This window comes from Aythya marila (genome assembly GCF_965140915.1).
Source record: "Aythya marila genome assembly, chromosome: 9".
In the NCBI taxonomy this organism is placed as follows: Eukaryota; Metazoa; Chordata; class Aves; order Anseriformes; family Anatidae; genus Aythya; species Aythya marila.
Window position 1 is genome coordinate 13,743,917 of NC_139050.1, and position 25,548 is coordinate 13,769,464.

The 25,548-nt window shown below is 41.8% G+C and overlaps 1 protein-coding gene across 6 annotated transcripts in view; it reads right to left on the reverse strand.

Annotated features, from left to right (window-relative positions):
• The window catches only part of DLG1 (discs large MAGUK scaffold protein 1), a gene marked incomplete at its 5' end in the record, with an annotated part of 148,738 nt that extends 128,843 nt beyond the window's left edge, over positions 1 to 19,895 (reverse strand). For all 6 annotated transcript variants that reach the window (XM_082766956.1, XM_082766955.1, XM_082766954.1 and 3 more), the window contains 3 exons: positions 2,349 to 2,515; positions 19,212 to 19,343; positions 19,545 to 19,895. In XM_082766956.1, coding sequence (XP_082623082.1) covers positions 2,349 to 2,515; positions 19,212 to 19,343; positions 19,545 to 19,563 — 318 coding nt within the window. The remainder of the gene's footprint in view (positions 1 to 2,348; positions 2,516 to 19,211; positions 19,344 to 19,544) is intronic.
• Positions 19,896 to 25,548: the final 5,653 nt, after the last annotated feature.

Genomic DNA, 25,548 nt, shown 5'->3' on the forward strand with positions numbered 1-25,548 from the left:
AACAACTGCTGGACTTTCACATGATACTTGAGACAAGAAGTCTCAAGGAAGACAGGTGGCTTTGTCACAAATGTCCAAATCTGGGCCACTTATAAGAATAACAAAGTAATCCACGCTGTATCAGGTTCTGTTCATATAACACTATATACCAGACCACCAGACTGTACAGGAAAAACAGTTGCTTCATCTAGCAAATAGCTCAGCAAGCCATATACTAACATCTATGGTAAGACTTCCCGAATTAGGCCCTTCTTCCTTTCAACGCACTCGTCACTTTGCCACAACAGCACATCTGTTGTCATCAGTGCTGTGTCATGGACAAGTCCTTTTATTACTGGCAGCCTACTACCACATGAGGACAAAATCTGGAGATGCCGACTTGGTAACTAATTTACACATTTAAATGCTTCCCTACGGAATATTTAGAAAGATACAGGGTCAAGAACACCCTTTAGCTGATAAATTAGTCTTTCTTCTTGGGGACTTCCTGGTGGCGAAGCAAGCAAACTTCTGGTGAATTAGCTTCCCAGTTTCAGAGCAGGGTGAGTAATCACAAAGCCTGAATTTAACAACGTGCTCTTCTACACATCTCCATTTCTTTTTCAAGCTTCAGATCTTCCTCATCAGTCTCTAAGTACTTCCTGAACTTCTCTGTATTTTTTGCAACACAGTACCTTGATTTAGACAATACTTCCAGACGATACTTCAATGCAGATCAAGTAGAATAGAAGGGTTTTATACCACAGGCCTATATTGATGTGTCTTTTCATGTATTAACATGACATGGCAGACTCCCTTCAAGATTCACAACCAGCCCAGACCTTTTCCAAGAAACCACTCCTTAAATATTCAACCTCTATGGGTGCTACACAAGTAGAACCCAAGTGCAGGACTTGAGCCAGCTGAACTGGGGCCTACCCATTAATTACTTAAGCTGCTCAAAAGTTCTCTGTAGTATTTGCTTCCAAAGCAGCCACACACCATTCTCTTCCCATTTATAATTTTATCAGGATATTTTCACTGATGGCTCAAACTAGGATGCACTCCTGCGGAATTTCATCAGATAAATAATCTCAAAATATAGCCTGTTAAACCATACCAGTAGTGTACCAAGGTCAGAACTGAGCACATTTAGTATTTCTTCCTACCAGGAGAATTAATACCAGGTTAGGAAGGAAAAGTGTGACAGAACTGTTTGCAACAGGCACACTGACTATATCTGGCTCTGTTACATAGAATCATAGTTTTCTGAGTTAGAAGGAACCCACAAGTACCATCCAGTTCAACACCCGGCTCCACATACCACCACCCAAATTCAGACCCTATGTCTAAGGGCGTTGTCCAAATACTTGAACTCCAGCAGGCTCAGTGCCGTGACCACTGCGCTGGGGAGACTGTTTCAGTGCCTGACCAGCCTCTCTGTGAAGAACATTTTGCTAACACCCAGCCTGAGCTGCCCCTGTCCCAAGTTCCAAGCCATTCCCTTAAGTACTACTGCTTGCCACCAGAAAAAAAAAACACAGGGCCTGCCCGTCTACTCCCCATTGTGAAGAATGTGTAGGCCATGATGAGGTCTACCCTCAGTCTCCTCTTCTCTAGGCTGAAGAGACCAAGTGATTTCAGCCATTCGTCATACATCTTGCCCTCTAGACCCTTCACCATCTTTGCAGTCCTCCTTTATAAACTCTAATAGTTCTATGTCACTCTTATGCTGTGGCGCCCCAAACTGCATATAGTACTTGAGGCAAGGCAGCAGCAGCGCAGAGCAGGACAATCCCTTCTCTCAACCAGCTAGCAATGCTGCTCTTGATGCACCCCAGGGTACAGTTGACCCTCCTGGCTGCCAGGGCACACTGTTGACTCATATTCAATTTGTTCACTAATATACACTAATGTGCTTTTCCCTGCTCAATTTTCTTATCACTCACTAGTGAGAATTGATTTCATCTAATTTCCCAGAAAAGCCCTTCTATAAAAAACACAGCTGTATAAACAGCAGAAGCTTTCTTACAAACAGAAAAGTTTTCTAATCAAAAAGTTATGGCTTTCAATTTTCCAAATTATTCATGAAGTTACAACTGATGAGCAGTTGATATGGATGGGTGTATGCATACTAAACCTGTCAAGCTCCTAACTGAGAGTGTAAATCCAATTCAATGGTCACTTGATGGTACGTTTAATAAACAGGTTTCTGACAAAGCAAAATGCATGCATCTGTTATCAAACATTCCAAAGGTTACATTCTCTAGGACTACTGAACTTCATACTTAAAGTATTTTATAAAATGAAGAAAATTTAGGGAAGTTGAGTTAATAGCCTCAACAAGAAGACTAGAACAGATAACATACCTCTACACTTGGGCTAAGGCTGCTTGGCAGTGTTTCTGATGTCACTGTTGTGCTTGGAAGGCTGGAGAAGTCCCAGGTGTTCACAGGCTGTATTGGTTCAGATGGTTGAGAGTGATCGATGCATTTTGGATTGTCCAGTAAGGTCACTTCATAAAATTCTTGAATATCTAAAGATGTGGGAAAAAAACAGCAAAGATGGTAACTATGGAGCCTGTGATATTCTGAGCATGATGTTTTCATCCCGCAAAACAAATTAAATACCTACTACTTTATCTGTGTATTACGGATGAAGCCGCATCACCACAACCACTTGACCTTTCCCCCAGGACACACAACTCACTCTATGCCCCATACCTCAGCGCTTAAGTGTCCCCACTCACTTCAGGCTTCTGCCACCTGTAGAACTGCTACTGGCAGCATGAGCTGCAGCAGAACAGCAGAAGCATACGGAATAACTGCAGTGGAATAGAAGAGATATCTGTTTCTGTTCATGGTATACATAACTTCCAATAACGTAACCTTTGGTTGTTTGATATCTCCTGTTCAAGGGCAATATTAGAAGGTGTTTTCTGTGGTACGTATTTTAATTAAACAAGCACAGAAATATGAGTATGCTGATGGAATCAGCAACAAGTTAAGAGAAGTTAGGAAAAATGAGATTGAAAACAGATTGATCAAGATACGCTGAAAAAGCAGGTGATGACTCAAGCAACAGAAATAGGATTAAACAGTATGAATTACAAATCATATTTATGAACTAATAGCTTTTTCTACAACCCTAAAGGCTCAACTGGAAACTTCTGGGGAAAAAGAATCTGGCTGCATTAGTTTATTGTTTTTGTTTTCTACTGACTTCCTATCCACTAAAGCAATCTAAAGAAGCATCAAGGGTGATACGTAAGCATACAAAACTTGATAGTGCAACTACTCATTAAAATCACTCAAAAAATATAAATCTGAAAAGGTATAGGTTAAGGGAGGGACAGATAAACAAAGAATGTTTTTATAAAGCTTTTAGGCTCCTCTTGGAAGTAAAAAAAAAAAAAAAAAAAAAAAAAAAAAAATGTTAAACAGCAGTTATAACTAATGTTTTTAATTACACCAGCTTCACAGAAGACAAACATTTCAGACAAAGCTAGCCCAAGAAGTAAATAGGATCCAGCCATCAATAGGGAGGGTTCTAATCTGCAAAATTTTGCAGCTTTTCAGCAGCTGTCCAGAGATGGTAACAGAGGCACAGTAACTAATTCCTTTATAGATGGAGTTGCACCACAAAAGAAACACCACACAAATGAGAGACATCTTACTGTTGGTAGTACTCCAGACTTAGACTTTGCTACAGAAATTGTACTCCCACTCTAAAGTCCAGAAAACTGCAGTTTCTCAACTTCCATTTCCGTCTTTTCTCTGAGCAAGAGTCAAATTCCTATCAACTGCTTACATTAATTTTTAAAGTTTCACTTGCTCTTCATGTTGCTGATTGGAAGAAACAGTAAGGGTTGCAGAAGACGTTAGGTGACCTAGATACACAGGAGCAAACCAGCCTAAGAGATACAAATTGCCTTTAAACCTTTCACATTAGCTCCCACGGTTGCAAATTTGTCTTGTAGCTGCATTAACATTAATACACCAATCAAGCATACCAAGTTTTTCCCCCCCCATAGACAGTACTTTGTATATTAAAATAGGCAATGTTTTAGGTTGATCTTGCAGCTGCAATCCACAGCAACCAGGATGTGAAGATCATTACATTATTTATGGGAAGGGCTTATTTGTGCAAGTGTTTTACAGCAGAAATCTAGGGCATCCATCCTCAGTTCTGGTACTTTTAAGTCTCCCTGCCAGCGGAGGTAGCCATTTATTCATACTGCACAATGCCTTGTTTCAAAAGCACGTTATTTCCCACGCATCATCTCCACTCCTCCATCTATGAAGGACACAACAGCAGAGTCGCTATTGAAAGGTGTCAGACACATACACACTACATAATATTGGGATTAGTTTCTGTTTATCCTGAACTTGCTCAAAAGCCAAAAAAAAGTTCCTATGAACTTGATGCCTACACAGTTTATTTTATTATTTTTTTTAAAAAAAAGGAAACACTAATTTACATTTCTACTATTCAGAATGCAAACATTAAGCCAAGCAGTCTGTGCACCTTGAATACATTCAAGTACACAAGGAATGAGTGGTGGATGCTTACATTTTTGTGAAGCCAGAAATTTAAGACATACTAAGTGCAACCTTAAAAAGGGTTTTCCTTCTGGTCTACTGCTATGTGTCAGCTTACAAAAATATTTTATCATGTGAGCATGATTAAAACATCTGATGAACTCTTATTAATCTGAAGATGCATTTTTATTTAGCATATGGAAAGTTCTGACATTTTCCCTGTTCTTGTAGATTGCGGGTAGTAAAATACATTTTTTACGTTACATTCATGGTTAATTCATTCTTCAAGTTGTGTGCATTTTTCATGTCTATCAGACTGAGGCGCAAACTAAGTTAAAGAAATAAATTCCCATCAGAGACCACAGAACAGTTGAACAAAGCAGTTTCTAACTAGAAGGGGAACATTAGAACAGCTAGCTGACATTTAAAAACAGCAGCCAACAGGGAAAATCCCAGAATGGCTGAGGCTGAAAGGACCTAAATGACTACCTGGTTCCAACCTCTTGCCATGGGCAGGGACACCTCCCACCAGCCCAGGCTGCCCAACTCCCATCCAGCCTGCCCTTGAGCACCTCCAGGGATGGGGCACCCACAGCTTCCCTGGGCAGCCTGGGCCACGGCCTCAGCACCCTCTGAGGGAAGAATTTCTTGCTCCTGGAGTCATGTCCGCTTACATGTAAAAGCACAGTAAGACAAACTAGCAACGTTTAATGACATCGAGAGCAGAAGTCAATGCACAAAGAAAGTAACAGAACACCAATTCTAAAAGGGATTTTTTAAGACAAGAAAGAGAAAACGATTTTTTGTTAATTTATCAGTCCCGTAAGAAGGTAAGCAGTTGAAACAAACAATCCTCTCAGTTTGCAAGCAGATTTTTTCCCCCCTTCTCCTATTCTCCCCTCATCTTAGTTTCTTTCTTTGGCCAGGCTCCTATTCACCAGTAACATGATACACCAGAAGCTAATACTGCTCACTCTTACAAAAAAATTATAATCTACCAAAATTAAAACCCAAATCAATTTTGCAAGTGGATTTCAGATTCACTAAAAACCATAACAGTGATTAGAAAGGCAGGAGAAATGCCGAAGCAAATCAATTCTTACAGCCCCTCCTACACTAAGTAAGGTCAATGGCACTTGAGAAGTCCGTGTCAATTCGGTCTAGAGGCTCTGTCTCTGAGGACAAGGATTGCAATCAGCAACACGATCCCACTCCTTCAGACAGATTTCTTCCCTGCTCTTCAGAAATCAGACACAAGGCTTCTGCTTGTCTGATGCTTTTTGCAATATATGCAATAAAAAGTAGACTTTCTTGAAAGTATTTAGAAGAGTTCAGCCAGAGAGGACCCACAACGCTCACCAAGCCCAACTGCCCGACCACTTGCACGCTAACCAGAAGTTAAAGCATATTATCGAGGGCATTACCCAAACACCTCGAACGCTTTGGGATCACTTACGATAGACGTGCATTCTAAAAACCTCATTGTGAAGCAAAGGCCTGTGCATATCCCTTTCCTGCAGGGATGGATAACTTTAGTACAGTCAGTTAATAAAAAAAGCTGAACAAAGTTTTTCTCTGCTTTCACCTCTGCATGAACTGTTACTCTGCAAGTCAAAGATGGGATACATACAACTGTATTTTCTTTAGGGAAAGGTGACACCCCATAAAGAAGGTGTTGGCATCACTTCTAACAGGCCACAGGCCTCGTGTTAAGCTACTTACCAGGCCCCTGGACTCGTCTTGGCCTGCCTGCAGCTTTGATTTAGTTTGTCTAGCTCTAACAGCAGTTATCTAAAGATCAGGTTACTTAATTATTTTGCGTAGATTTTACTTAGCTTCAGACAATTCTATGGTGTTACATCTATTACATATAGAGAGAATACAAGAAGGTAACACATACAATATTATATATTTAAATTTGTATATAGATATACATAATATAATCAGTATCATATATAAATATATGTGGAACCAATAGGTATTATATCACACAATTGTCCGAAGCTATGTAAAAGCTATATATACGACATACAAAAGTGTACACCCAATTTATGTATATATTATTTATATAAATAAAAATATAAGCGCATGTGCATGTGTTCGTGTAACTAGTAAATAGCAGTAAGAAGCAGTTATCCTACAGGCAGTTGGTTACCTATGGCCCTAGAATAAAAAAGAAGCATACACATAGGATGACAGCGCACACCTTTAAAACACAGGCACAAGATGACACTGGAGGCTCCAGGGCTATAAGCAGCTCACCAACCCAACAACAGAAAGCAACAGTGAGAACTGGGCAAAAAAGTTTGGGGGACAACAGAATAAAGAACAGTCATGCAGTGTATGTCAAACGCCACACACAAAGAAAATAATTCTAACATAGGACTGCAAAATAATGAATAAATAACAAAGTGTGGAGTACATTAGCAAACAGAAGCAACCTCAAGATGACAACAGCAAGGAGGAAGAAGCCATGATCACACATCTCCCAGGGAAGGATTTGCAGCACCAGTCTCGCATTCCTTGCCCTGTCCCCCCAGCAGTCAGTGCTGCAGCTGAAGCCAGCTGCCTTAAGGCAGTGGGAACGTGAGCACGGCACCGCAGGAAGGGGCAGGTACAAGAAAGCTTGTGAATATTAACAGCATATAACACCAAGTATGCTGATAGCACTGAGACTAATAATAGCTTTCTGATTAGGCTGTTATGACTTCAGGCTAGCATTCTTGGCTTCGCCTTTAAGGTGCGTTTCCTTGTGCCCATATGGAGATAGCATGCAATGATTTGTTGGGAATTGAAGCAACCCAGTCTGCAGCTTGAATGCAACCAACTGGCAAAGTGCTCACACTAGAAAAAACAAAGTGAACAGTACAGGTAGTGAGTGCAGCACCTAGCCTTATTCAAATAAAACTAACATCACAAATCATATCCCAGATCAGTAAACTGCCTGAACATCTCAAAATGAAGCCATATATAACACTGGATTGCAGTAAGATTTAATCCCTATACACTTGATGCCAGCCCTGTATCTCTGAGAACTCAATGCTCAAGCTCCTGCAACAGATGAGATCTTTTCCAGTCACTTTTACAATTTTCTCCATGAGCCCTTTAAGGAAACTTTGGCAGTGATGTTAGCTTTTGGGATAAGTAAGTTGTCATAAAAAGTTCAAAAAGGATAAACAGTTTGCTGCTCTTCTTTTGATGGAAATTTGAAATTGTACTGAAAATACAGTGCAATTACACTGAAATTACAGTGAAACAGCCAGAACACAGTAAAACCAATAGTATACCTCATACCTCCTTTAACAGTTACAGGGAATAGCAAGCATATGCAATTGCAAGTCACGTGCCTGCAGACAACGCTTTACACTCACCAGCATCGGCCAGAGCAAGGACCAGAAAGGAATTGAGATGATTGCAGTATTAACTATACAGGCATGGGAATCACAGGTAACATGCAAAACCAATCCAGTAATAAATCTTCAAAAATTACCCCTTAAAAGGTTTAAAAAAAAAAAAAAAAAAAAAAAAAAAAAGAGCTCCCAAGCCCCTTATGCTCTGAATCTACTTGTATTTCAGTTGAGTTTCAGGAAATCCTGCAGGGTACAGCATTTGCAACCTGTAAAGTCTCTATTTTGCACCCATAAAAGTCATATGCTCTCTCTGGAAAGGGACTGGGCACTGCTTTCAGAGAACGGTTGTAACTTGAAGCAAATGCTAAAGTACACAATTATAGTGGCTTACAGTTGAAAGTCAGTTTCGTTTTCAGACTTGGCTAAGTGTGTTACAGACAGGCACAAAAGACAGTTGATAGGAGCTTTTGGCTTTCTAACAAGTATTAAGCAACTCCCTGGATTATTTTTTTTTTAATTTATTTTTTAACATGTCATTCTTCAGGTTCTATTTTAAAATCCTGGTATTGGACCTTTAATGTTACGGTATCAAGGGAATAGCTAAAATTTCACTGGCATTTACTACTTAAAAGGAAGAAAAAACTAAAAACTTTTTAAATTAAAAATAGTCATTTGATGAGCACAGTAATCGACTGTTTTTAGGGTTTGCATTTTTACACTTTAATCATCTTGGCCATTTGTGGGTTATAGGTGGTGTTACTTAAATAAACTCCAGGAAATTCCAGACAAGCTTAACATTTCATGGACTAAAACAAGGACATTTACTGCAACAGACTGCACTGGACAGCATGCAGGTAGAACAGCCAACTGTTGCCCTTATGCCATACACTACAAAGTTAAAAGCTTACCACGACACACACAAGTTAATGCACCAAGTAGAGATGCCATTAATTGCATCCTCATTTAGAGATTTTCTGATTTAATGTATTTAACATCTTTGTGCACAAACAAAGAATTTAGCAAGTGTATCTTTGTTTTCGTTTGGCACATTCTTAATAAACTCAATTCCTCTTTTGCATTCTAATCCACTAACCCAGAACAATCTTTTGGAGATGTTGTGGTGATCCCTTCCTGTTATCTCCCTGTCCACTAGATATAATTAAATTTCTCCTGAGGACAAGAAGGACCAGAGAAGGATCAGGAAAAACAGTAAGGGGGCAACAAAAGAGCTGCACGCGACTGCTTCCATGGATGACACACAGGAAAAAGAATTTGCTTAAATCATTACAAAAACTTTGAAAGTAAATTAAGCTATATAGGTAATATAAGTAAGCATTCATGAGCCACTTTCAGCCCTCTTCAAATAATAACAACAACAAAAGTATTTCAAAATCCAATGCATCTAACAGTAAAAGAAACTTCTTTAGTGTAGCTCAAAATTCATTCCCAATCTGTAATTTGTTTCCAAAGGCTATCCTATTCCATAGAGATGGGTCAGTATACCCTCAATCTTCCACATTCCCGAAAGGGGGGGGGGGGGGAAGTTGTACTGATTTTTCTCAGAATACTTCAGTGAAAACCGACAAGTTTCAGAAAGCTTCTTAAAGTTGCTACACTGGATCTTGTCCATAATGCTCACTGTGATCAAAACGTATCTATAAAAATACATGAATGCAACAAACATGGTAATATTCCTCAAATATACTTGTAAGTTCAAAAGATTTGCCATCTGCAGATTTCTTGAGCCACTGAGAGGCTCTATATTTAGGACCCATCAATGGCTTTCTCTTCTGCAAACACGTTCAGCTTCCTGTTCCTTAAATGTCTGCACTCAAAGCAAGCCCTGGAGAAGGCAGTCTACTCAGTGTCAAAAACCCTGAATTTCTTGGGTTTAGCCCCACCTAATGAACTGCTTCATTTGATGCCCCTTAGTTCTTGTCTAATGCCAGTTATGATGCATCTTTAATTACCCTTCTACATGCTGCTCAGTTTTAGGCTGGAGTGTCCTAAAACTTTCTTTTTCTCTGACATTCTCTGTGCAGGAGTCTCCTCCTACCTCATCACCAAGTTGTTCCTCCTCCAACTTTTTCTGTTTCTCCTCCAGCCTTTTGAGACCACAGGAAAGGAAGAGACCAAAACACCATAACCTGTATGAGAGACCTGGGCACAACTAGTTTTTTTGCAGTTGTCATAATAATCAGCACCGTTTTATTCTTAAGTGCTTTCCTAAATGTTCCTACCATTCAGCTGGCTTGGACTGCTACTGAACACCAAGCTGACACGTTCACGGAACTCCTCACAATGTCAACACCCGTTCCAGGTGGGCGATGCTCAACTCAGAGCAATACCTTGCAGCCTTATGTTAATAGTCAGAGTTCCTACGAGATCATACTGCTTGGAAATCAAGTCCTTACAGTTTGAAATGGACATTTTAATAATGAGCTCCTCAGCCTAAGTCTCACAGAAGCAGCATAAAAGCGTAAGAGGCTTGAAGTGAAACCTGTTTTCAAAGTTAGTGGGTTTCAGCTATGGTTAACTCTGCACTGATATTGGTGAGGTACTGCCTTTCCAGCAGACATCCAACAGGCAAAGAAACCAACTTCAGCCAACGTCAAAGAAGTCAGAAAACCACCAGGTATATTTGCATCAACATACTGACTTTACAGCACGTAGCATTTTAATACCAACTTTGTTCAGAGGAACGCCTCCGACTGCAACCACGCGTCCTCAGGCTTGCAAGTGATCAAGGAGCTTATGAATTCTTTCACAGGTTGACTTATTTCAGCTTAGTATTTCACCTGTAGATCCATCTACGTGAACAACTCTTATGCCATCTCTCATACATCTGCCTCTTATCAAAGATATTCATCCAACTACAGCAGATGCAAAAGCCTGACTTTTCCAAATACACGTAGCTTCATAAACAAGCCTGCTAACAGCTTGGTTATCTACAGGCTGTCTGGGAAGATGTGTCACCCCTTTATAAATTACACGGGTCTCAATTTCTAGGAGAGGGGAGGAAAGAAAGTCTTTCTTACTTAGGGCTTCCTGCTGCTAAAGCAGCTGAAGCAGCTAAAACTTAAGACTTAAAACTTCTAGAAAGGAAAACAAAGGTCAACATGTTATTTCAGTTCAGAGCAATTTGAGATGTATGGCTTCTGCCAAGTCCTTAGCAGCCCTATATAATAGATACACAAAAAGTAAGTAAGGCAAGAAGAGTCTACCAATGCTGCAAGATTTCCATTTTTCAGTTGTAAAGCTGTTCCTATTAACTCTAAGCAAGTCACTATCCTGTGTTACTCTACCTGCTGTACCAAGCTAAGAAAATCCATTTAATGCAAATAAACTTGAATGCAAGACCTGAAAAGTGAACGATTAGCAATCAACAAGAAAATACAAATGTGAAGAGAAGCTTCGTATTCATTTGCCAAGCCAACAGAGCCAACTAAGTATTCTCTTTGTGCATTCATCCTTCAGCCCCACCCCCAGGAGAAAGCAATGTTTGTATTCATAGTATGGAAAGGGAAAACCAGCCTCATGAGGAACCCTGCTGCAGGGTTGGTTGGTTGGTTTATTTTTAAACAGAAGTTGATTACTGCTGTGCACCATCAAGGTGCCTTGAAAAATCCAAGTTGCAGTGCAACATTCCCAGCACGCACGTTGGGCTGGGTTCTGTTCTGCTGCATCCTTTGCCACAAGCAGCAGCACCCAATTCGTCCTCCTCAACCCTTCTACTTGTTTCAGTGACTGTGTCCGAGGCTTTAAGCCTTCTTTCTGCGCACACAACTTCTAGCTCTCTGAGAAATATTATTTTCCACTTCTGACACAGATGCACCTTCATTTGCACTCAGCTGAAACTGCTCTCATCTAACCTCAGATCTAGTTGCTTACTCTCATTTGTCTGGCTGCTTTTTACAGCAGAGACATGTTCAACTCTTTGCCAGCCTGTCCACTTCTATTTTCCAAATGGTTCATTCACATTTTCCTCTCTTCTCACTGATTGCTTCTTCAGCCTGTTTTCAGATGGTCTCTTTCCAATTTTCCTTCAGAATCCCACAGGGTCTTGCCCTCTATGTTCAGACTTAGCAGTAAAAACTTACTGAATTTAAAACTGTCATCACACAGTTCAAAGTTGGCATAACCACCTCCTGCTGTCCAAACTCTTTTCCATTTAATATTACCTCCTGCACACTTAGTCATCAACTGAAGTCAGAAAATACATTTTATGTATATATACATAAATGAACTCCCAGTTATCCACCCTCTCCAAATAACTCAACTGCAGTTCCAAACTATTAGCGGCCAATATAACAACGTACCTTTTTCTTAAGATAATATATTTGTTACTGTCAGGTAACAGAAACCTGACAGCGGCACAAGTGCTACTAGTAAGCATTAATTGTAGGGTCTCCCCTAAATAGCGCCAGTACAGGACTGAGAAGGATTCTTTCCAAAGGAATGAAGTTTGGAGGAGGGGAAACAAAAAAAAAAAAACACCACACCGTTTTTGGGGTATGTTCCCACTCAAACATCTGCACTTCCATACAGGTGCACAGCCCTCTGCTTGAAAGAGACAGCACAGCACTTTTTTGGGGTGTTTTTTTCCCTCTTTTGTCAACTGTGAGCTGGCAGACTTTAAGGTAATTATCTGGCACTGGTGGCACCACACACTACCATCTCCCCCAGAAGTAATACTTGCACACTTCCTGCAGCCAAATTCTAAAACAAGATTCTGAAAATGCGACTTAAACCTGCAATACTTCTACAATTTGTCCACAAGTTTTCCTTATTGCATCTCTGTCCTGGACTGACTACCTTTGCAATTCAAACCAAAATAACTCAGCTTTTTTGAGGACGTGTCTGCATGACTAAATCCCTGTAAAAGCTTTACCAAAGAGCTCCACAGCTTCTCTTAATTTAGAGAAGGAACATGAAGTTAAGAAGGTTATCCTAGTGTCAGCCCTACACCTCCTGCAGTCCCTTCACATTCCTCCAAATTTGGCCTAGTTAGAATTCAGGAAACCATCTGTGCAAGGAGACAACTCGGCCACTGTTAGAGTTCAGTTTCTTTGAAGATTCATTCCACCTGCATCAAAGCAAACACCATCCCTCAAAACACAGGCCATGAGATGCACAGGACAAACCTCAGAGTAACTAGGCACACGGCATTCCAGCTGCAGAGCTGATCAAGATGTTCTGCCCTCACTGCTGGGATCACCACGGAAGCAAGCGTAAGATTAAAAGCAAATACTTTCTCTTGCACTTTCCCCTTTCCTCTTCATTGCTCCCAATCACTGAAGCAAATCCTGAGGGAGAACCAGAGCAAAGGTGGGTACTTTGCAGCGTGACGGCAGGCAGGCATCAAAACTAGGAGAGAGAGGTGTAGGAACACAAGAAGAACAAACTACAAACCATACAGCAAGTAAACTTTTCCAGAAGCTGGAAACTGCAGCCATTATTCCGAAGTTCAGCTTTCTTTTCATGGATAAACAGCAGATTTATTGACAGTTTTCTTGTAAATAACTCCTTTTAATGGCAGCACTGTAAATAGAGCAATGCTGTAATTGACAAATTTCAGCTCCTGAAAACTGAACACAGCCACTAGAACCACAAGGGTACTCTCGTCACAATGCTGTTTGCCTGCACACCAGCAACTCCTCAACTTACAGCAGCCTTACGTCCTATTTTAGACCACCAAAAGCAGCTCCTAATGCCATTGCACTGCCACAAACACGCAGAAGTATGCAGCACAGAAAGCATTTAAAACCATCGAAAGAACTGGAATACAGCAAGCATATGCCTACACGACGACCCCAGAACCTGCCACACTACCAAGTTGTGTTACGTGCATACAAACAAAACGATAGGTAGTTCTTTAAAAAGGAGGAGCAGCGAGCATCTGTTTCCTTCATCACTGCATTCCTTTAACAGGGTGACATAAAGTTCTTCCAACAATCTGGGACATTCTTAAGCAGCAACAAACTACATGGCAGTAGCACACTCACAGCTGAATTAACGCTCCAGACAGCAGGACACTAAGTTCACTGTCAGTCTTATCCTCCCTCCATCCAGATAATGCAAAATACATGAAAATAATCAAGTAATTAACTACCTTGGAAGACAACTCTATGTCAAATCCAGCTGAAACAGACGAACTTTTGCACAAGTTTCAGGAATAGGACTACACTAAGCCTACTCACAGAGGATCCTTAGGAAACCCAGCTGAAAAGCAGACAAACACCTTACAGCTGTAAGAATTGTACTGATGAATGTTGTGGTCTCAAAAAAAAGAGCAACGTTTTGTTAGAGAAGTTACAGTCTGGGGGTGGGAGGGAGGGGTGTCACAAAAACACAGCAAGGATAAGATTTCAAGCTAAAAATACCCTATTTAGCAACTACAATTTCAATGGCATGCAACATAACAGAAGATGTAATTCTCTCAGAATTTTCATCTAATAAAAAAGCAATACTCACTGTCCCACCAGATCCTTGACTAAGTGTCAAGAATTTCTGGACTGATAATATACATACTACTCAGCTAGAGTCTGTACAAATTTGTGAGAGTGCCTCAGTTGTGATTAAAAAAAAAAAAAAAAAAAAAAAGGCCAGTAGTCCACAAGGTAGCTTTCCTCCCTCAAGTTAAGTAAAGAGCAGTCTTATAAAACAACACATACCCATGACTAAAATTCTCTCAGGCCTGAGCAGATCTGAGGTTAACTGTGTCATCATGCCATATGTTCTATTAACTAACGGTATCATTGAAATAAAAGCTGATATCAAAGTTTTCCCAAGAGTTTGGCATAAAGCTTCTGCTTTAATTGCATTTGACTTTAATTTAGCTATCAAGTACAGAAAGTACTTCCACACCAGCTAATTGAAAGGGAGCTAAAAGACCAAGAACGTCTATGGGGATGCTCAGAGAGATGTGGTCACCTGCCATCTGCTGGGCATTTGGTCAGTCCACTCCAAAGGGTCCCGACTTTGAGGAGTGCTGACCCCACTACAGCCTAAAATCTAGGGCTGTTGCCTTAACTCACTTCAGAAAGTGAACGTGGACAGAGCTTAGAAAGCTCCCAACAGCTTTATATTCCTATAAGTTAGCAGTCTGACTCCAGTCAGACTGCTAACAAACCTGAACTGTTTGCCTTAATGTGACCAGCAGTTTCACACAAACTCCAGAGAGAAGACTTATTTCTCTGGTGTGTGAAAACATTAACAGCACTTTTAATATATTCTCTCCAATTCACAATGCTCATTAATCCAGACAACAGTTAAAAACTTAATCACTGGAAGAAGGGGAAAGGTGTTTCTTGGTTCAGTGACGATTACAGAAACTGCTACTTTTTTCTTCAAAGTTTCCCATGCCGGATATTTATTGTCAGCAATGGCCAGCACACAAGCACCATATCTTCATACAAAGGACTCCAAGTTAAAGAAATTAGGCCAGTCACACGTACAAAATTCACCGCATTCAGACTCCACCAGACAAATTTGCCATTTTAAAAGTCTTCAGATGCGCAGCTATAAAAAATGGTTAAAATAAGATAGAACAGGTAAGAAAGAATACAAGTAAGACAGCACGGCCAACTCCACTGCCAGAGTACACAGAGACCATTTTAAAGTTCTTTTTTCCTGAAACCTGTGCAAATGGAGTTAGCTATTGTGAGAGAAATGAATATTTCTGAAAGTAGTAAACTACTTTTGTTTATAGCTACAACTAGTAATATTTTTAATTTCAGAAGACTATTTTCCATATGGTCAGTCAGCTGCAGTACTCAACCCATCAAAAACAAACAGGCTTGGATTACACAAAACGATTCTGTTTATAAACACAAGTCTACTTCAGAAGTGCCTCCCTTAGAAGCATTAGCTTTCCACATGCAAGCGTTCCTCCTCTTCTCATTTCAAAAATATGAAAACATCATATCTGTGCCTGTACAAGTACCTGTATCTTCTTTAAAAGGTTCAAAAAAATCTAAGCTAGAAAACATATCTGCAGAAGCATTACCCCTTTATTTTAAGAATAATGCCAAATTCTTTACTAAAGTGAAATTAAATCATATCCCACCTCTCCTTAGGTGGGTATCTTTCTTTGGTCATTTAATAAACTGACTCACCGTACCAATTATCAGTGTATCAATAACAAGCTATTTTTAGCTACAACCAGGAAATCATACGGTAGAAGAGATGCTACACAATACTCACACCGTAAAATAGGAAATTTACTTAAAACCAACACTCTTTCTCAAACTGATTTTAAAGGCTGCTAATATCTATTTAATTAAAGAATTAGACATCATTACACTTGGCTGGTGGAACCAAGTAGAATGGGAATACCACGTTATAGAACACAGAAAATCAAAGACAGGCTTTTTCACTGATTGTTTTAAGGATGTCACTAACATCTGGTTACCAATTTTGTTATTTCACTTAGATAAAACACTGATGCAATAATGTCAATTTTGTAACACAGGTTGTTCACACTGGTTAGTCACCATCTTAACTCAAATCATTTTAAAGCCTAATTTTATATTTAAGAAGTAGGCCAAGTGTATACGATTGCTGAACTAAAATCTGTTGGAAGAATTAAAGGAAAGGATAATGTGGAAAAAAAAATAAAAATGTGAGAATACCATTTATTCTTCAGCATCCAAATTGAAATTCACAAAAAAAAATTAATTCATCCATGTGATTCTAAGTAGACAAAATATTAAGTATTCCTGAAGAAAAAGCTACAGATTTCCCCCACTATAAAAATACAGACATATTCCTGTGCATAAAATCATGTGTATTTTTTGCTTGAAAGAACATTATTTGATTGCCAAGTTAAAAATCACACTAAAAAAGATGCATGAAGTTGACAGCAGATCCTGACTGAAGCCTTCACAAACATTCTCACCTATCATGGACAGGCGGGTCTTGGATGTAGTGCAGTAACTTGGCAGAAAAAGCAAAAAAAATAAGTAGATGGAAGTCATTTTGTTTGTCTGGCTTTGTTTCTTTGTATTTTTTTTTTTCCTTTAGTGGTTTACTTTTTTTTTCTTTTTTTTTTTTACTATTAAAAAGAGCAGAAACTATAAATGGCATGCTTTCTAGAAAATGTATCTATTTCAGAAATAAATTCATAGCTGAGCTTGGATCCTTTTGTCAGAGCAGAATCGCGTATTTAAGTTAGGGATGCACCTCAACTCCTTTAAAAGTCACACTTCAAGAAATCAGGTACCAGTTAATTAAAAATGCAGTATTTCAGATAAGTCTAACCTGCAATACAACTTCAACCAGACTGCTCCCAAATCTTCATGGGAAGAGGATAAGCAGGAACAAGCTTCAGGGCTTCATAATCGACACAGCTGTCCTCCACACAGCACCTTTTCCAAGGTGTCGCTCCCCTTCTGCGTGACTCTATGCAGTAGTCATGCCATACAAAGATGCTTCCAGAAAGCCAATAGTCACAGACAGCCTGCCCCGAACAAGAACTCCTCTGACACATTTCCAAAGAAAGAAGCAGGTTAAAAGAGAAAGATTAAAGCGGACAGCGTAAATTGCTTGGAAGGTACCAGACTTCTGTGCTATGACCTTTCAGAGAACCAACCGTACAGTTAAGCAGTAAATGCAAAGTTAATGCAAGGCATCCAAGAAGCATGACACCTAAAGCGTGTGCAGAGATCAACTGAACCGGGCAAAACCTCGTATCGTATGGCTGCAGCGTAACATCAGACAAGATCAGCAAACAGGCCATACAGCCCACCCAGGCATCGACACATCCCTGTTTCCTCCTCTTGCAGGAGAAAGGCAGCAGAGACCAGGCAGCCTCCTGATTAACGAAAACTGCTACTAGGTGCAGAGTCATTAAGACAATCAAGTTCTTTAAGCGGACATTAGAAGACACCGTGTCTTGCAGGTTACAATACCAAAGGCTAATTCCATGCCACAGACAGGTACATCATTGAGTATTAATGAGGGACAATCAACAGTGAAATTTCCTAGATGAAAATAAAAAGCGTAACTGCAGTACGTTAAATTTCTGATACTTCAACATTCTGATCCACCGATGAGCAAATCTTGTTCACACATATCCCACAGAGATGTGCAACTTTTCATTAGGGAGCTGCTTGGCATCAGCTGAGTACTGCAGAGAAACACACAGAGCTCCAGCAACTGACCTACTGAAACTGACCTACTTTCAGAACTGCCTTTCCTGAACTTTTCCCATCAGTTCAGTAAGATGACTGTCTTTGGAAAACCCACCTGAAGATGAAATAAATGCCCCAGAAGAAAACATGCTGCTTGCAGCAGTGCACGTTTCTATTGTGCCTGCCCTCACGTTTCCACCACTATACAGATTCCAAGAAGCTACAGCACTACAACACTTCTATGACATGCTACACACACTGTAACTCAGGTAAATACCAAGTAATAAAGGAAACCTATATGATCTACAATGTTAATATTAATACAACTCACATGAAAGTTACTTTGTTAAAAGGGAAGGACACAGAACTTCAAGAAGAAAGTAACTCTTGAGGGTAAACTAACAAATCTTTTACTCCTTAGCTGCTATAAAAATAGCGACAACCAATTAAGGAGAAGACACCTCACCAGCTCCCTGTAGAAGTTTCAAAATCAAGTCAGCATTCTGCAAGTTACGTTAATGCTCAGGTGTTTGGTTTTTTCTTCTCCTCCTAACAGATGTGCATGAAATTCAAAACTCGATATAAGTACTTCCACAAGATCTACGTGAAAGCTTTCAAGGAAAAAGCATTGAAAATACTTTAAACTAAGAATTAGCAGCAATGTTTTCACTCCACTATGCAACTGGAAAAAGAAAAGATCACTGTAGCCTTCCCGAACATGGGTTTCTTTTCATTTAGTTTAACTTCATAGTTGAAGCATACTATTTGCAAGCTTGTTGAAGTCATTCAGCACAAAGATTTGCCTGAATTCTACTTTAGAATGAAACTACTTTAACTCGTTTGCTAGCCTGTTACGTACACACCCACAACAAAAACATACTCCTTAGAAATTGTCCGGATCGATACAAATACACATGAGAAAGGAGCCTACATGAAGCAGTTCACAATAACATGCTCCAGAGGGAAAAAACTGCAGCACACACCAGCGTTAAGCCACCCGGGGCCGGCCGAGTAACTCCTCAGAAGTAAGTTACCTAAAACAAGTGTGCTGCTGATTGGCAATAGCACGTGTTACTCCGCCAAACAAAAACACGCACTGAACGCACGAGGTTCCTCGCGTAATGCCGCAGCAATCCTTCCCCCCGGACACCACCAGCGTGACAGCCGGGGCAGCCCACAGCCCGCCGCGGGGCGAGCCCAGCCCTTACCGATCAGAGCCTGGAAGAGGTTGCTCTGGAAGATGTTGATGACCCGCTCGATGGAGTTCCGCAGCTGCCTGTCCTCCGCCTGGCTCAGCTTGGAGCGGTACTCCTCCAGCAGGCGCAGCGCTCGTTGGGTATCTGCAAGCGGACAGCGGGCACAGCGCTGAGCACGGGGGTGCGGGTGGGACCCCGGGGGATGCCCCCACACCCCCACACACCCCCACACACCCCCACACACACAGAGGGGACGCGGAGCTCGGGGCCGCCCCCACCCCACCGCGCTTTGTCCGGGCACGGGGCCGGTCCCGGGGCAGCCGAGGAGCCCGGCGCGGCTCTCACCTTGCTTCCTGACGGGCATGGCGCCGCGCTGCCCCGCGGCTCCGCCTCACACGCTCGGAGCCCGCCGGGGCTCCGTGTGAGGGGGGGGGCGGCACGGCTCCCCCTGCAGGCCGGGCCCTGAGGGGGGAGCGGCACCGGCGGAGCGGGTAGGGAGCCGGGCGGGCACAGCAGCGAGCCGGCTGCTCCGGCCGGAGAGCGGCTCCGCTCGGGGCTCCCCGCAGCGGCGGCGCCTCCTCGGTGAGGAGCAACACGGAGCGGGCCGGGCCGGGCCGGGCCGGTGCCACCGGGGCAGGGCAGGCGCCGGCCGCTCCCGCTCGCCCCGCTCGGGAATTCCAAACTTTCCAGGCAAAATGGCGGCCGGGAGCCCGGGGGGGGGGAGAGGCGGGGGGGGGGGGAAAGCGCGGCCCCCCCCCCCGCCACGTGACCGGGCCCGGCGGCCGCCCAATCAGCGCGCGGCTCGGCGCGGGGCCGGTACCTTGCTGGGCGGGGGGGGAGGAGGCAAGGTGAGCGCGCCCCGCCCCGCCCCGCCCCGCCCCGCCCCGCGCCGCTCCCTCAGGCGCTGAGGGGACGCCCCCAGCGCGGGGCAGCGGGGGGCTGAGGGGGGATCGGGGTGACCCTAAAGGGGGAACGGAGGCTGAAGGGGGGGGTCTGAACGGGGGAGGCTCGTCCCTCGGGTCGGACAGGGCTCAAACTCCGCGTGAGACAAAGGGCTCGGAGCTCAAGGCAGCGCCCGCCGCGGGGTGGCTGTGGCTGAACTCCTGTGAGGAGATTTACACCGCCACAAGCCTCACCCCATCTGGGAGAGGCCTCTCCTCTGCCTCCAACTTGATTGTTACCAGGGGTTAAATCCGCTTTGATTTTTACCAGGGGTCTCTCCTGCCGCGGCTATGTACAGTGAAATCCTCCACGTACCTCCCTGAAGAAAATAAAACGTGTGATTGGTGTTTCCCGACACACATTTCCCCGTTTCCCTCCACACAAGTCGCACGTTCAGGGGTTTGGCACTAACTGGTCCCAGTTCATATATCTTTAAGTGAAAACATGCCTAAGAAGGGACATTGGCAGAAGCCTCCATCGGCTGGCCTCGTCTGCTTCCACTGTTTACAACAGCAATAAATGCACTCTAAAAGGGGCCATATTCCTCTCGATGTCAGGCGAGTGTATATGCAGCAGGAGAGGAAGAACAGCCTAAATTTAGCTAGCAGAAAGGAGGCATCTGCAGCAGTGAGGTTGGTTTGCTGACTGACAAAAATGTGTTATCGCAAAGTTAAAAAAAAAAAAAAATTAAAAGGGAAAAAAAAATGCAATTAAAGGAACCACCATAAAGAAAGTGCTTTTTCCTAAACAGGACTCGATGTTTCCAAAGTTTGTAAATTTTAAATAAGAGATAATCCTATTACATGCGGTCATTGTGCTGGGGTTAGAGAAATAATCCCATATATAACACCCTGAGACAGCATTTCTCACTTGTTACTAATGCTCCGGGAAAAAGAAAAAAAAAAAGAAAGAAAGAAAGAAAACATCAAAGAGAGGTCAGGATGACGGATCAGCAAGTCAGGAAGCAATTAGGTGAGCCTTATTGCACCTCAGAGAGTGGTGCTGGTTCCCAGCACTTCTGTTTCAGTTTTAGGAGGATATTTGTTGATTGAAAGTGGTTGAACCAGAATTCATAGCATTAAACTTTAGTATATGAAGTGGTTTGGAAGTTCCGGCACATATAGAAGTTATCCCATGAATGGAAAATGTCATTTTTCCTAGTACACTGCAGTAAGCATCTGTTGTAAAACTATCCTATATTGCACGCCTCCTTATTTGGGTCCAGTTTTAAGGAGATGGTGTAGTTCCCATGGAGCAGGGGGTAACAGCAGGGTATGAACCAAGGCATCATTTATGCTACTGCTTAAGCAACATCAATTTAAATCGAACCATTATAGGCAGCATACAGAAAGGCTTGTACTTAAATTGTGACTGACTTGGTCAGCATACAAGTCAGCATTATGCTGAGCTTAGCACGTCCTGGCTGTGGTCCAGAATGACCCTTGGCATAGGAACTCCAGAACAATTATGCCAAGAAGCCGCCTGTCTCCATTGTAGCCTTCTTGGCCACAGAAACGGCCCAGGATCTGACAGACGGGGCCCTCTCCCACCATTAAACCCCTTCTTTTGCCTCTGCTGCCAGCAGCCTGCATGGGACCCTGCATGTGAGACTTGGCAAGGGCAGGCAGCTGTGCAACACGCACCTTGCTCTGCCTGCTCACGGAGGTTGTGCTCCGGGGGAAGATGTGATGTGAGAGCAGGCAGCTTTTGACAGAAAGCAGCGCACAATTTTCTGAAACCATGGCAGAGCTTGTTGGCAGGTGTCTGCTCTGAAAATGACCACTGTGGTGACCCTTGCCAGGGGGTTGTACCCAATTCTACACCAGCTCCCACCTTGTCAGGCAGGCCAGCTGCCAGTTTAAAAATGGCTCTTCGTGATCTAGAAACATCACCTGTATGGCTGGCACCACACTACAGTGAACGGGAATGCTATCGGACATCTTATGCCTTACAGCAGTCTTGTTTTGGGCATGACTACATGGCATGGAGGGCTGTGACTGCACTCCAGCTGCCTTGGGACTCTCTTGAGTCCCACTGGAACAAGTCAGCAGCCACAAGAACCACTTGAAACAGCAGGGAAATGTGTTGCAGCTGGCATCACACACAGTAACTGGAGAGGTACAAGCTCAGAGCAGGAGACTACAGGAAATACTAGATCCACACCAAAAAAAAACAAAATCAACGCAGCAACAAACCCTTGAAAAACAAGACAAAAAGGACAGCGGACATCACTATATTGCAAGAGTTTACAGTTATCAGTAAGACCTAGAGAATACAACAGTAACTAGAGCCCAGACAAACTCCCTTACAGCAGAAGGTGGGGTAGCCTAACTCAATAAATAATGGTACATTTACTCATTTCAAGTTGGACAGTGGTGCATAAGGTGGCATATTGCTAGAACCAATATTACTTCTGCAAAAAGAATTGCTGCCTGTTGAGGAGGAATAAGTATATCTCAAGAGATTTTGATATCTAATATATATTTTACTAATAAAAGAAAACACAAGAACAATAAAATTGATCCTTTCAGTCTTATGCTTGTTATCTGCTTAATGCCCAAAGTCTAAAAGCAGCCACCACACAGTATACAGTGCAGCTGATTTCACTTTTTCATACAGAACTGTGGAATTGGTACTCCTAAAAGGATCTCTAACAGCTGCAGAAAAGCTTTCGCTTCTCTTCCCCTACAGACTCGATGAAATGTTTCACAGCTAACTGGGGAAGCAATGTACCTAACGAAGCCTAATTTCCTCAGGCTGTTAAGGAATAAAGCCTGAGTGGAGTTACCTTATTTATTATGCCTCAACTCATCTGAGTTCTCTGATGCCTGATAAGATTGGATTGTGTGCCACAGCCTTACCTTCCAGGAGCTGTCTTTTTGGGAGAGTGTTTTTTCTTCATCATCTTTCATTTTGTGGTTTAAAACAAATTCAGACAACTTCTTATGGGAGAGTTCTACTAAAGAACGGCACGGTAGCATATATCTTTCCGCAAAGCTTTCTAGGTATAGCCAGTTTTCATGAGGCTACTAAAGATTAAAGCTACGCTTCTCATTATAACGTGCAGTTACTGTGTCACATAACCCAATGAGTCATGTGCTTGTCATATATCCTAAATTATCAGTCAAAATACCAGCTCACTCTTTCGTATTGTCTTTTCTAATGTGGTTAAAATAAGTTGCTGCCTATCATTCACAGAAGGATATACAGAGAGTTACAGGAGTCAATACACTGTGCTTTTTGTGCCCTTAGGTGACTTGTAATTATTACAATTGTTCAAATCAAGGTTTGATTAAAAATCACAACTTTAGCTTATTTAATTAAGCCTATTCAATAGAATTCTTATAGGCTGATCATACGCCTCTCTGATTCTTTGATTTTAGTCACAGAAAACAAAGATTATAGAATACAGAGAACAGTTGAGGAGAGTTTCCCAGTAATACAAGCCTTGTGTTTTTAATTTGTTAACTCCATGTCCAATGTTTGTACTCATAAATGAAATTTCTCTCCATTTAATTGGACCAGGATCTGAATACAAGGATGCAGTGATGCGATGTTCTTACAGTTAGACAGTTTGGCTGAGTATGACCAGTAGATGAAAACGTTCCTGTTTACAAGGAGGATGAGAGAACCATTGCTTTGTTCTGTGGGTTGCTTTGTGCGTGTGTTTGCTAATTTATAGTTTGCTGCTGTTGTATGGTTTGTGTTCTCCAAAGTTATTTAAGCTCCTGTTGAATTAGGTACTGATGCCATGTTTATAAAATCATCTCATCCTTCTTTTGCTCTTGCAATAGGGTATGTGTATTCAGTAAGGGGCAGTTCACGATCCTACAAAAGAATGAGTTTTGTTATTCCACTGACCTCAAGAACTAGAGAATTACAAGGAATGGGGAGTGATGTGTGACTTTATTTCATTTTTTAGAGTGTTTTTTTTTTGTGTGTGTGTTTATATTTACCTAACATATAAAATAGCGTAACTGAAATTTCTATGAACGGGTAAAATTCAGTACATAGCTGCTAATGCTCAAATGCCTTCTGGAAGACCACAAAAAAAAAAAAAAAAAAAAAAAAAAAAAAAAAAAAAAAGAAAAGCATATGAAACAATATTAATTATAACCTTTAACAATTACTGTCAGTCTGACATACATCAACCTAGATCATCTACCTCCACACTTCCCGTAATCAGGACTGTGTTATATAATATCAGCTTAACAGCTTCTTAGTTGACTTCCTGATGTAAAGATAAACATCATTATATAACCTGCCTATTTTAACTTTCTGAGTCAAACGAAGCAGAGAGGTTGGTGTATTGTATGGAATGAGTTTGTGTGAAAACCTGACCTAAGAAGTAAACCCTCCAAGAGCAGATTAGGTATTCTTCTGAAGGGTTTTCCTGTGCAGAGTGCAGCTGTTGCTTTGGGTTTTGCCTGATCAAATGTAATAGTTGTGTTTAGAAACTCAGTTCTGGAATTCTTTTATGATTGGGTGTTACCCAATTAAAGCAAAATCTAGTCAAAGTAAATTTAACTTTTACATCATATAAACATTTAATATCCCTCCACCCCAAAGCGCACGAATAGCAAATTAAGATAAAACATGAGAAAGTGCTATTAAACCTCAGTGTAGGATTCGGACACGGACCGTGCTAAGTACAAGCTTCTCTCAGAAAGTAGAGAAATTACTTCAGTGCTTTTTCTTTATTTCTGCAGCACAGTGCTCAGCTCACCTTGAAGCAGAGCCATTAGCCATGGCTCTGTTCACCCTGTGCTGATTTCTGGTCTCTGGAGGAGTCCTTGCACTGACCTAGCATCAGGGCACACATCTGTGCAAGCCCAACAGCCCCCAGCAAACAGAAAGCAGCACGCCTTAACCACGCGATTCAGTAGCGCACAGCAAAATGACATCACAGCATGTCACATCAAGACACCTTTGTTTCCTCAACACAAACAATGTAGTATTTGTAGCAGACAGCACAGGATTGTGTGCAGCCTTATGCCTTTTACACAAGCATAAGATCTACATACCTCTGCTGCCACCATGTTGTCTGTCACACGCACCTGAAGGAACAAATACGCTATATTTTGGGATTACAGGGACATATAGGATTAGATGAGTCAAAAAAAACTAGAAGGAAAGTTTGATAATAATGACTTTTTGTTTTACTGGAATCAGTCATACTTGTCAGAAGGTAACTTCTTTTAACAGCTAAGAATCACTTCCCAAATAAAGTGTTCTTGCAAGGCATTAAAATAATCTCATTCTCACCAAACACTGAGTATTTGCCAACACTGCATGAGCACATCAAGGGCATGGAGCTCTTATAGTAACCTCTCTCTGTCCTGGGCTGACACCCAACTTAAAATGAAATTTTAAGTTGGGTGTCATCCTTTGCTAACACCCACTTTTT